Genomic DNA, 12,841 nt, shown 5'->3' on the forward strand with positions numbered 1-12,841 from the left:
CAAAGAATATGTAGATGTTCAATTTTGTTTCAAGTGCACCAGTTCGAACACACAGCAAAACAGTATCTGGTGGTAATGTGCTCCCACTGTGGGGATACGGGACACAAACGAGAGGAATGTCGTAAGAGCGCCAGACTTGTGTTACGTGCATAAGTCTTCAGAAGGATCATAACCACTCTGTAAACTGAAAAGATTGTGATTGTTATCAGAGGGCTGTCACTATGTATTACAATTCAATATCATTAGATGGTTAAAATTGGCCAATTAAATGTACAGGATGCTTACACTGTACTTGGAGAGATCACCATATGTAGTGGGGTTGGATATTGTCTTGTTGCAGCATCCGTATGTTATGTCCATCAAACTGTCAGGTTTTCCTCAATGGAAAAGAATTTATTTTGGTTGTGATAGCATGTCTGCTGAACTGTGCAGAAGGGAACTTGACTGTGTCTTCATTCAACAGCTCTTTAACAATCATTATGTTGTTGTCCGTGTGGATAATCAGAACTTGCATCTGTAGGCTGCAAGTTCGTATTTTCAATATAGAGATCCTGCTGATCGTCATCTTGAGGTCTGGGATAAAATCCTAAGATTCTCTGGTACCAGTACAATTCTTATCAGTGCGAATGTGAATGCTAAATACTTTTGTGGCAATAGCGGCTTCATAGATTATGGCAGTGAATTAAATGAGGGCTTTTTAGCTCAAGATGTTCTACAGGTATATAATCTACCTGGTGAGTTGCCCACCTACGCAGATATGGTAGGTGGTGTCAGCTACCATTGGTAGGTTTATTCCTGCCAATATTTGTAACTGGAAGGTGGTGGTTGATGGTAGTTCCAGCAATCATCTATTACTTGTGTATGTGATTGCTGGACGTGTGAGTGACCGTTAGTGATGTAACGTTCCAGTTCAGGGTCGTTCCCTGCACAGGCTTGCAGACTGGAAAAAACTTGTTGATTTTCTTTCAGCCAGATTTCATGTTTTGGTTTGGAGTCTGAATGTCCTGGATTTGAAAAACCTGGCAGAAGTTTTGTCAGTGGTTTTCATTGATGTCACTGAGAGTTCATTCCTTGTAGTTCCAGTTGAGAGAGGCTCACTCCATGGTGAAGCAGGGAATTGACTGTTATGAAACAGGCTGTCTGTTGTTCACAGAGAGCATCTCAGCGCGAGCGGTCCTTGTTGGCAAATGTAGAGATTTTAAATTTTGATATTTTCACAAAGTTCAGACAGCGAAGAGGGATTCCTGGCATTCCTTTGTGCATGAATAGGGAAACAAGGATCCCTGGGGAGTTGTGTAAAGAGCCTTGGGACACAAATGATGAAAGGACGTTCTTCTGTCCGCTCTCTCAGCCCGGCTCAATGTAACTTCAGTTTTACATGTCTGAAATTTTGCACTGACTACTTGACAATTTACTGCTTGAATTAAATACTGATACTGAAGTAGGTGAGACCGCATACCATCAGCAGGTGAGGCATGAGGTTGCTCAGTTTTGTAGGGGTGCAATTTCCTTAGTGATTAGGCCAAGGTGCATCAAGCTATCTGCAGTTTAGGTAGGGAGAAGTCCCAGGCTTTGATGCAATAATGGCAGAGCTTCTTGTTCGCTGAGTTGGGGTAAGTGTGAAAATTATCACACAGGTTTTTAATAAATTCCTGTTTGAAGGATACTTCCCTGTGTGTTGGAAGAAGGGGACTGTGAAATTATTGTTTAAAGGTGGCGACAAGGATCCACTGTTAGTTCATTATATAGGCCCTTTACATTACTGCTGGTTATTGATATGGTCTTTGAAAAGATGTACCTTCATATAAATGAGAGGTTGACCTCGCGCAGTTTACTAATGGATAATCAGTACGGGTTTCATTCTGGAAAGGATACTGTGGACACCATACTTTGTGTGATGAGTGTAGTAACCTGCAGTCAGCAGGAATATATCCTAGGAATTTTCCTGGACATTTTTGCGGCATTTAATAACCTATGGTGGTCTTCTGCTATATACCAATTAAAGAAGAGAGATTGTATTGTGAGTGGCAGGTTATGCAAAATAAATACCATTAATAAATGTACAATATAACACTTTCAATTTGTATTTTGTAGTAAACAATATACAAATACAAACACTCATTTTAATTAATGAAAGTTTTAAAATTAAAAAGCATACTCAAAAACAATACAAACTTAAAAAGAATCAAATCTCAAAAACTTAAATTAAAACAACTGAAAAAAATTTACAACTTCACTGAAATAAATAAAGTGCTAAAACAAAATGTAATTACTCAACCAAATCAACAAGTATTAATACATCAGTAAGCAACATTCATTAGCATAATAATATCATTGAGACTTTGATCCAGATCAAATAGATGTGGCACACAGTGTCTGCGATGTTGTTGAAGATTATCCATATGAAGAGGCAGAAGAAGTGCAAGGGTATAAACCCCCCTGATTCTCCCTTGGGACTTTGTTCATATTAAAACAGGTCTAGTCCTAAGGTGGAAGCATCCATTAGTATGAAATGTAATCAAACAGCAAAATAAATTTAGTCATACTGTTACACATGGCATTTACTATTAAAATATTTTATACAATTTTTTAAAGAAGTTCATACACTGATTTTTAAAACTACAGTGTAACAGAGAAAACCCAAATAAAAAGAAGGTTTTATTGTATAATGAAAACCAACATATGAAATCAGGACTGCATAAGAGGAAGTTTGTTCAGCAGTTATATCATTAAAAGTATTAGTTGATACATATCATTTCAGTTAAATTATATATACAGACTGTATCATGAAGATCTTTCAGAACTTTCATATCCTATTCTAGTCATGAAAATAATGGAAAAAGTTCATATAAACATATTTCTTAAAATGCTTAGTTTGCAAATTACAGCCAGTGAAAGATTTCGCCCGAATTTCAGTTACCCCACTGAAATGAGGTCATAATGAAATTTTTAGAATGTTAATTTAAGGAACAGAATTTGTGATTTCTTATGGTTTTTTATATGAAAAATCAAATAAAATAGGTCCCAGAACCATCCATATTTGCAATAAGTTTTGAGAAATCTGGGAGACGAATAAATAAGGTAAGAAAACCCTGTTTTTATGTTTGACTTACAATAACTTTGTTAAATGGATAAAACTATAAAACAAAACTTTTAGAGAATTTTTAATTCTGAACAAAATGGTACAAGATCAGTTGAATAAAACAAAGTTAGAAAAATTTGAATTTTATTTAGAAAAAGTACAACATTTGTCAAAAAAGAACTTATTTAATGTAAACAAGGTGGTATGAAAAATTTGTAAAAACAAAATTTGCTGTTAAAAATTTAAAAAACCTGAACTTACACAAAAATTGTAATATGAAAACAAATAAAATAAAGATTACTTAGATAATCAATCATTTTTTCATTAATAAAAGAAATGCAATGAATTTTTTCAAAAATTATTATTTAAAAGTTGGCAATAAAATACCAACAGCTGATTAACAATGCACAAAACTTTATTTGTTAGTGTTTAGATTATTCTGTAAGGTAAATTAAGTACATCGGGTACTGTGAACTGCGCTGTAGTTAGCTAAGGTTTTCTGTGAATTTTAGTTTGAACATGATCAGTTTGCTAAGTAATGCTAAACACAGCAATATAATGATATGGTATTCATTTTTGATGTGAGTAATGGTAATATTACAGCTGCTGCAGTAGAATATGAAATACATTTTCCGAATCACAGGATTCCAGATCCCTAAATAATTATTATGACTTTTCCAATCTTCAGAAAACAGGTTCACTACCTAGTAATCATACCAGCAACAAACAATCTGTCCAACACGATGCTGTTATTAACAAAATTATCAATGTAGTTCAGGGCAGTCCAGGCATCAGGACACGACATCATTTTAAGCGAATTAAAGTTTCGCATTCAATGGTCTGGAGGACACTTACACAAAAACAAGTTTATCCTTATCATAAACAGCCAGTTCAACATCTACACCCAGGAGATGGTCCAGTTCGCTTTGGTCCTCTGTGACAACTCTACAGTATGTTTTGTTTACCGATGAGGCAAATTTCACTCGAGATTGCTTCAACAACTTGCGCAATGAGCATACATGGGCAGAAGTAAATACTCTGTTTACGCCATCCTAGCGTAAAGTTTTCCGTTATTTTCTACGAATTCCAAGCTAGGGTGGGTCCCGTTGTCTTATTACTGGGATGTTAAACTTCGCTTTGTTTCGAATTTTTGTGTCTGTCAAAACCACCTGTTTTTATTATTTGTTCTTGTGTTCGACCCTCCCTCCGTCATCCTTAGCGACCGCGTCCATTCTTCTATCGAGTTATTTCTGACTACCCTTTTCATACACCTGTTATTCTTTCGTCCCCTTACTAATACATGCACACATCTCTTGTCTTTTACACACACTCTCTCCTGTCCACTACCTGGATCTGGTTTCCCCCTTTTTCTTTCGCCATTTTCGGCAGAGTAGATCCAACATCTCACCAGTACAGTCGCCTATGGCCATACTCTCCTGCAAACTTTGTGGTAACATTCTCATTCAAGCAGAATCTCAAAACTCGTCACTACACATCTGAGATTCTACGCATCATTCTACCACCAAACCACATCATACCTCTGTATTCCTGATACACCCGTGCGGACTACGCCCAGGATTACATTGGTATTCATCTGTACTTGCTTTTACGAGTTCATCACTGGCTAATATTTGTGTGTGATACAGGCAAGTGTAAATTATTCATTATTATTCATATTAAACGTTTATGTTATCCTTATTCATGTGTAGCCCATTTTATGGGTTATTAAATAATGCAAACTATCGTTCTTATCAAATCTACTTTTAATTTAAACACTACTTCAGAATTATAAAACTTATGTGCGATATATTTCATATATTATTATTGATAACAATTATTATATTTCGTGTTGTTCATCAAAAGTTCGGGTTCAAACGTCAGTTACTCAGAGCAAATTACCTTTACTTGAAAGGTTTATTGCAGTCAACTCTCTCATTTAATCTAATTTAACTTGTTAATCGCTGAGATTAATTCTTACCTATTCATGCACTGAATTCATATTCTCTTAAATTAATCTAAAGAGAATTACTCCGGATATGAAGTCATGTTTTTGTGCTTCTTTGTAACTTAATACTTTCAAGAAAACTTACTATTAGAATAAATTCTATTTATATTATTATTTATTTTAATGTGTTTATATTGTGATTTAACGCCTTCTATACTGAAATTATTGTAAACAACTCTCTTATTTTTCGACTCTGATACACTGTGTATTTATAAAGGTTTATTCATGTATTTTTGTATTTAACAGCATTATTCATTTGTTAATTCAGCTGATATATTAAGTAGTATTAAGTCATGCTAATTTCACAATTTCCTGTTATGTTTTAAGATTATAATTATAACATAAGTTCATTTGTTACACTAATAAAGTCCAATTTCTTTTGGCAAATACTAGCTGTGTGTTTTTTGTTAACTTTACCCAACATACTCATTAAATAGCAGAAGGCAATTTTCAATACCAATTTGGAGTCAATATTTGGTTCAGCCTTCTTCACAATCAACTGTTTGGGCCATTCATATTACCTGATCACTTAAATACTGAGATCTACTTGCACTTTTTTCAAGAACTGCTGCAACTGCTTGAAAATGTTCCTCTAGCACTGAGGCAAAGAGTATTCTTTCAGCACAATGGTGTGCCTCCCCACTTCTCATGTGCTGTTTCTACTCATCATTTCCCTGGGAAATGGATCGGTCATGGAGGTCCACATTCCTGGCCACCAACATCACCTAATTAACACTTTTAGATTTTTGCATCTGGGGATGGATGAAAAATATTGTATACTAAACAAAAATAAATTTTCGTAAGGTATTAATTGTCCAAATTATGGATTTGGCTGAGCAACTGAAGGACAGCACTGAACAGTTAAAAAGAGCAACAAATGCACATGTGCAGTATAGAAGCATGCTAAGAGATTTGTTGAAAATGGTAGACTCATTTTTCAATATTATAAACTGGTTTATAAATAAAATTAGAATTTTTCTAACTTTTCTTTGTTTTATTCAACTTATAAACACCATTTTGTTCAGAATTAAATTCTCTACTAGTTTTGTTTAAAAGTTTTATGTGTTTATGTGACTTAACAACGTTACTGTACGTCAAACATAAAAAACAGGGTTTTATTTAACCAAATTTCTTGGTTTTCACCCCAGATTTCTCAAAAACTACTGCATACGATTCTGGTAGCTATTTTATTCAATTTTTCTGATCAAAAGCTATCAGAAATCACTAATTCTGCCCCTTAATTAACGCCCAATATGACCTCATATGAAATTTCAATATTATCTCATTTCACCAGGATAGCTGAAATCCAAGTGAAATCTTTCACTAGCTGTATTGGTAATGACGCATTTTAGGACGTATGAACATTTTCCATTATTTTCACGAGTAGAATAGGTTGTGAAAGTGTTGGTAAAACTTTGAGATACACTCTGTATACAAATTTGTGTGACAAGGATTAAGATGAAGCACTTACTTGTTAAGATCAATTTCTGGAAGACTAACTGGAACTTGTCTTTTCTTAATCCTTTTCTTTTTATGTAGTGTGTCTCCAAGCTGCAAATCCAGCTCATCATTCTCTTTATTTTCTTCATTATTGTCACTCTCACTTTCTTTATGGTGTTTTTTATGTAATGGAAATGCATTTCGTAACTTTTTTATTAAAATATTCACTTCTTGCTGTCCTAAAAAATAAATATAAATATGAAACTATGAAATTTTCATACATAAAAAATCAAACTTGTGACAATTGTGGTAACACTACTTTATGAATTGTGATAGTAGAAGAAACCAATGCGATAGGAGAAGAAAAGACAATGCAAATTTATTAAATCAGTAAGTAACTGATAATATTTTATCAGTCTTTTTTTATAACTGATTTTTTTCTTGCATTATTTATTAGCAGTAAATAAATAATGCTAAATAGGAATCGGGTAAAATTTTTTTTTTTTTAAATCATTGACTACTATTTAAATGTAAATAATCAAACCTCTTTAAAATCAACTATACCTGTGACAAAGACAAGTATTCCACCTTCTGGTAATTGAGTGTGTATTTTACAAGCCTTCCTGTATGCTTCTCGTACATAGTCTGGATTAGTTCTTTTGTTGAAGTGGATTGAAACTGGATACTGTCGAGATTCTACCTGTAATAAAATTAATTAGACCAAAGATTATTCTTTAGAACGAGTTCAAACAAAAATATGTAAATAAGAACCCATGGCATCATCATAACAGTATAAAGGTGTTTATAAAACCTGTTTCAAAAATTCTTGGGATGGTCCTCCACCATCAAAATAAAGAAAAAACTTTATATCAACATACACCCAGAAATGCTTAATTTACTGGCTGACAATTTGTGTTTTTGGCATAAAAATTTATTTCTCAGGAATGATTAATCATAAAGACTAAAGACACAACAAAATGTGGTTCATGTTGGATGTGGTTCAGGCCCAATAACATGGCCTGCAAGATATTCTTTTCTTTTTCTTATGTGACCATTTAAAGTCACTTGTATATGAGACCCTGCGGATACCATAGGTGAACTACGTACAAGAATTATAAATGAGGTGAGAGGATTCATCAGACACCTAACATCTTTGAAAGACACCAAAAGTCAATGAAAAACACCTGGATGCATGCATTTTGAATAAGGGCCGCCATTTTGAACAGCTACAGTCTTTTTGTTAAGGTTTTATTATGTGATATAATTTACTGTTGTTAAATAAATTTTAATTGAAAAAGAAAAATAAAAAAATTGTTTGTTTAATAACCAGTGTCTATTCATTAAACGAAAGATGTGAAATGCAAAAAATTTTTCAATATTATTTATTATTATATTGTCAATAATTTCAATAATATTTTACTGTTACATTTTCAATATTATTAAATTATTATAATTTACCCTAGCAGTATATCAGCTCAATAAGATTAACCATTTCTGAGAAATAAATTTTTATGCTAAAAATACAAAATGGCAAACAGCCAGCAGTAAGCTAAACATTTCTGTATTATGTTGATAAAGTTTTTTTCTTTATTTCAATATGGAAGACCCCAGAATTCTTAAAATGTTTTTTATAAACACCTAATATATATTAAGATCAAGTGATCAGCTACATAATGTTCAACCTCAGAAATTTTAACGATAAGATAAAATTATTCCACTAGGATAGGGCCAGTGCCTGTCTTTTGGAGGATCACAATCCCACAGAGTGTCACATATGAGAAAGATGTGAAAAATTTTTACTTCAGAGTGTTACTTTCTAGGAGGACATATATTTTACAATATTTGATAGCTGATTGCAAACCTGACAAAGGAAATCATCTGGACCAAGTCGGAACATATTCAATCCAGTGAGTCAAATATTCCTTTCTCAACTGAATTGGACCCTCAAGAGATTTTTTTTGATGTGTTTTCATTCTGTATACAAAGTGTGTAAATATGAAATCTGAATTTTTGTATAGAAAATAAATGTTTATTGTATGAAAATTACAAAAAATATTTTATTTGAAATATTGTCCATCGCTAGCTATAAATTTTTCCCATCTCTCTGACAATTAATGAATACCTCGCCAAAAAAACTGTTGCTCTTTTGAGGCAAACCAGTCAGCGAGCCATTTTCGTACATTTTCATAAGAAGTGAAGCGCTGCTCAGCAAGTGCGTGTCCCATCAATGCAAATAAATAATAGTCAGACAGAGCCAAGTCTGGTGAGTAAGCCACATGCATAAGTTGCATGCGGCTCAACTCAATTTCAAGTTGCAATTGAGGCATTCCCAACTGAATGCCTCAATTGATTCCTTCACCAGTTTTACTGTGTGTGATGGTCCATTATCATAAAGCAAAATCACTTTGTGTTGCCTTTTTGATATTCCGGTTGTTTTTCACGCAATGCTTGATTCAAATTGATCATTTGTTGTTGATAGCATTCAGTATCAATAGTTTTGCCAGATTTTAGCAGTTCATAATAGATCACACCCTTCTTATCCCACCAAACACAGAGCATTGTCTTCTTCCCATAACGATTTAGCCTTGAAATCAATGTCAACGGTTCGCCTGGAGTTATCCATTATCTTTTACATTTAGGATTCTCAAAATATATCCACTTTTCATCAACTGTCAAAATTAAATGGAGATATGACTTTTTTTTGTACCTGGCGGGCAGCATTTCCCAAGTGGTTTTTCAGTTTTCTTACTTTCTTTCATTCAGTTCATGTGGAACCTATTTTCCCATCTTCTGAATATTTCCCATGGCTTTGAAACGTATGGAGACAGCTCCACATGTTACATTTAATTGATTTGCGAGTTGTTGCCATTTGAACATCATCCTCACCTAACAATACTTGCAATTCACTGTCTTCAAACTTTTACAGTGGTCTTCCACGTTCTTCGTTTCTCACATCAAAATTGCCACTTTGAATTTTTTAAATCACTCAAAGTACTGTGATTTACCAAGAACATACTCACCGTAAGCTTCGACAATCATTCAATCTGGTTCTGCAGCTGTTTTCTTTAAATGGTAACAGAAAATCAATGCTGTCTGCAAATCGTAGTTTGTAGGTACAAAACTCTACATGTTCAGTGCTAATTAAAACTATGCTGTTGTATGAAAATTGTATTGTTGTGAGTTGAAAATCTTTGTCAGCTGTCAAAGAAAGAAAATGGCACTAATGAAGCGGTTTGATGGTAAGTACTTTGATAGCTAGGGCCATCTATGGACAAATTCTGGTTTCATATTTTACACACCTGGTACAAGCTGTGAAAATAATTATGGTTGCCATGGCAACAGAAGACACTATATAAATAAAATTATATTTATTTTATGAATCCACAGTAGCTTACAAGGAAGCTTATAAGTGGTAAAGTGAAAATGGAAATTTGCAGCATATGAAAAATGCCATCCCAGACGGGGACTGAAATCATGAACCTCTGGATGAAAGACGAGATGCTTCCACTCTGCCAAAGAGATAAAAATGTTCTAACAGTTAGTTATCATGAAAGTTATACTTTTTATAATTTTATTAATTAAATATAATATTTTTAACTAGTATCTTTTCCATACTGTGGTCAGCCATTTACACAAAACTCTAGTTCAATTAAAAACAGAATTCTAACTGTGATCATCTTAACACACAGTGACCAGGCATAAAAAAAAAGTAAAAAACCCAGCCTAATAGTGGCCAGTGAATTTTTTCATTACTCTCTAATCCCTAGGTCAACAGACACTATCCTACATTTATCATTACAATCTAATGTAAACCCTACTCTTTTGTTGACTGAAAGTCAGCAATGCCTGACAGCATTCCTATACCAGCTTGAAGCTGAATCATTTGACTGAAGCTGAGCTGAACATTGAACTTCACGGCTATCTATCAGCATGGGTTTTTACCTTAAGTGTATATCTTGCATTTTGACTCTGCAATTCATTTCACTACACTAATACACCTTAAGAGAGCACTAATTTTTGCTTGGAATAGCATACCATTCTTCCAGTGGCAAAATTAAAAATAATTTCTGGAATAGATATTGCATATTTCAATTTCTACCTGATTTTTTACTCTGAATCACATGAAAAAAGGTTACTTCCGGTTACTCCAGCTTAAATACTTTCAAATCTGTTGTATCCAACATGAACCTGAATGCATGGACCCAAAGAGATATAATAGCTATTAGAAGTTTACAGCTTCAAAAGATTCTTACAGCCTCATACACGCAAGAAATAACCTATTTCAACTTGCAGGTATTTGCCGTTATTGAGAAACCTGATATTTTTAATAATTTTTATTAAACTGAAATTCCAGGAATGTTTCTTATCTAGAATAATTACCAGAATTTCACCTTACCAAAATAGTGTCATCTGGCCTAAAGCTGTATTACATAACTACAGCCTTTTGAAATTATAATGGAGTGCAATGGCAAATATTTTGTGACAAGTCACAGTTTATTTAAATGCTGCAACATGAAAAATATAAAATCAGAAATATTCAAAACTGTAATTATAACAGTAGTACTCCATTATATTAATCAAGTCATTGCAGATGCAAGATCTTCCAAATGATGTGTGATGGGCAGGCAGCTGTTCTTATATTTTGTTTCAAATGATTTTTACTTGTTATCTGAAGCTACATGAAGGTCCAAACTAATAAACAGCCTAAAGGCATAAGAACTGAGAAAAAATTTAATGGTGTAACTATATATGGGGCCAGTCTTTTTTTTTACATCATAAAATACACATACAGACTTTTTTTTATCATAATTTAGAAGCTGACAGAGTAAGTAAATAGATATAAAAAAACAGCCTTAATAAGACAACATGCAGTTAGGTAATAAAAACTAATTTTACAAAAATTAAATAAAAAAAAAGGACAACTAACCTTGATAACAGGTGGTGTAATTTTGAACAACCTTTTATTTTCAGTAAAATCAGATATACGAAGTGTAGCTGACATAATTATTAGTTTTAATGGATTATTTCTTTTATTGCGTAAAGGAACAATACGAGATAAAAACCCAATAAGTATGTCTGTATAAACACTTCTTTCATGTGCCTCATCTAATATTATCACAGAATATTTTGTCAATAAGAAATCCTGCAAATAAAGTAGGATAAATATTAGTAAATAAGGGCTAAAATAAACATATAAAATGGAAAAAAATACTTATAAGGTAAAACAGAAATGAAACGATAATTTTTATTTATTGAAGAAATAAATAATTTTAAAATGTCTATTCCTCTAAAAGAGCTTGGCTATAATGAAAATTAATAAGAAAACCAAGAATCTAAGCATCCAATTGGTCAGATCTATATTTAAAATTCCTTGGTCTTTACCACTACACAGTATACCATGAAGGAATTAAAATAAATTTATCTAAAAAAATAAAATAAATCTTTTATTCTGATCAGTGCATAATAATACATTATATAGATCATATCAAGAATAAGCAGATATGTTACTCCATAGAGTAACATCCTGCTTGGATGTTGTCTGATCCTGTTTGGATCAGACAGCTGTGGTAAAACCTTGATGTAAGCAGCATCAAAGAAATAAAAAAATTAAAATACTAACATTATTAATTATTTAATTAGTTAATTAATTATTTAAAAATAAACATGAAATAATGTTAAGGTAAATGATCGAAGATATTAAATATAAAAAATAACGACAAAATATTTCAAAAGATGTTATTAAAAATTGTTTTAACATATATTTATGTACTTGTTGAATAGGAAGCAGAAATCAGGTTTTTTTATAACTTTCAAATAATATTATTTCAAGATTTATTGACAAAGTAATATTGTTTGTATAAAAGAAATTCTTTTAATTGTATTTTAAATAAATTGGTTTTTTAAATGGTTCAGTAATTTATTAAAAAAGTAGCTACATAAAAATAATAAGGGCTTTCTCATAAGCTTAAGTATTATATTATGTTAAAGAAAACAGTAATGCTGTGTAGTTTGGTAGAGATGAATATTGGTACTTTTTAATAAGTGATTATTATTCTTAGCAAAAATTGCATACGTTAATTAATTATTCTAGACAATTATTATTAAAAATCTTAACATTTTTTAAACTATTTAGGTTTTATTTAGATAAACCTAAGTAAAATTAGAGGAAGACCGATCAAAAGGTTAACACAGAAAATACAAATTTAGTAGAACCAAGGGACAGCTCAACACTAGTTCAAAACATTACAATTGGCAAAGAAATATAAAAAAGAGCCTACTTTGACAACTCAAGACTGAAATCTCAATACCTATAA

The 12,841-nt window shown here is 32.4% G+C and overlaps 1 protein-coding gene across 1 annotated transcript in view; it reads right to left on the bottom strand.

Annotated features, from left to right (window-relative positions):
- The window catches only part of kz (putative ATP-dependent RNA helicase kurz), an 87,027-nt gene that overhangs the window by 42,354 nt on the left and 31,832 nt on the right, over positions 1–12,841 (bottom strand). Inside the window, exons 6-8 of the mRNA XM_075356653.1 lie at positions 11,455–11,670; positions 7,092–7,227; positions 6,559–6,766 (exon numbers count right to left, since the gene is read on the bottom strand). Coding sequence (XP_075212768.1) covers positions 6,559–6,766; positions 7,092–7,227; positions 11,455–11,670 — 560 coding nt within the window. The remainder of the gene's footprint in view (positions 1–6,558; positions 6,767–7,091; positions 7,228–11,454; positions 11,671–12,841) is intronic.

This window comes from Lycorma delicatula, chromosome 2 (assembly GCF_047948215.1).
Source record: "Lycorma delicatula isolate Av1 chromosome 2, ASM4794821v1, whole genome shotgun sequence".
NCBI lineage: Eukaryota > Metazoa > Arthropoda > Insecta > Hemiptera > Fulgoridae > Lycorma > Lycorma delicatula.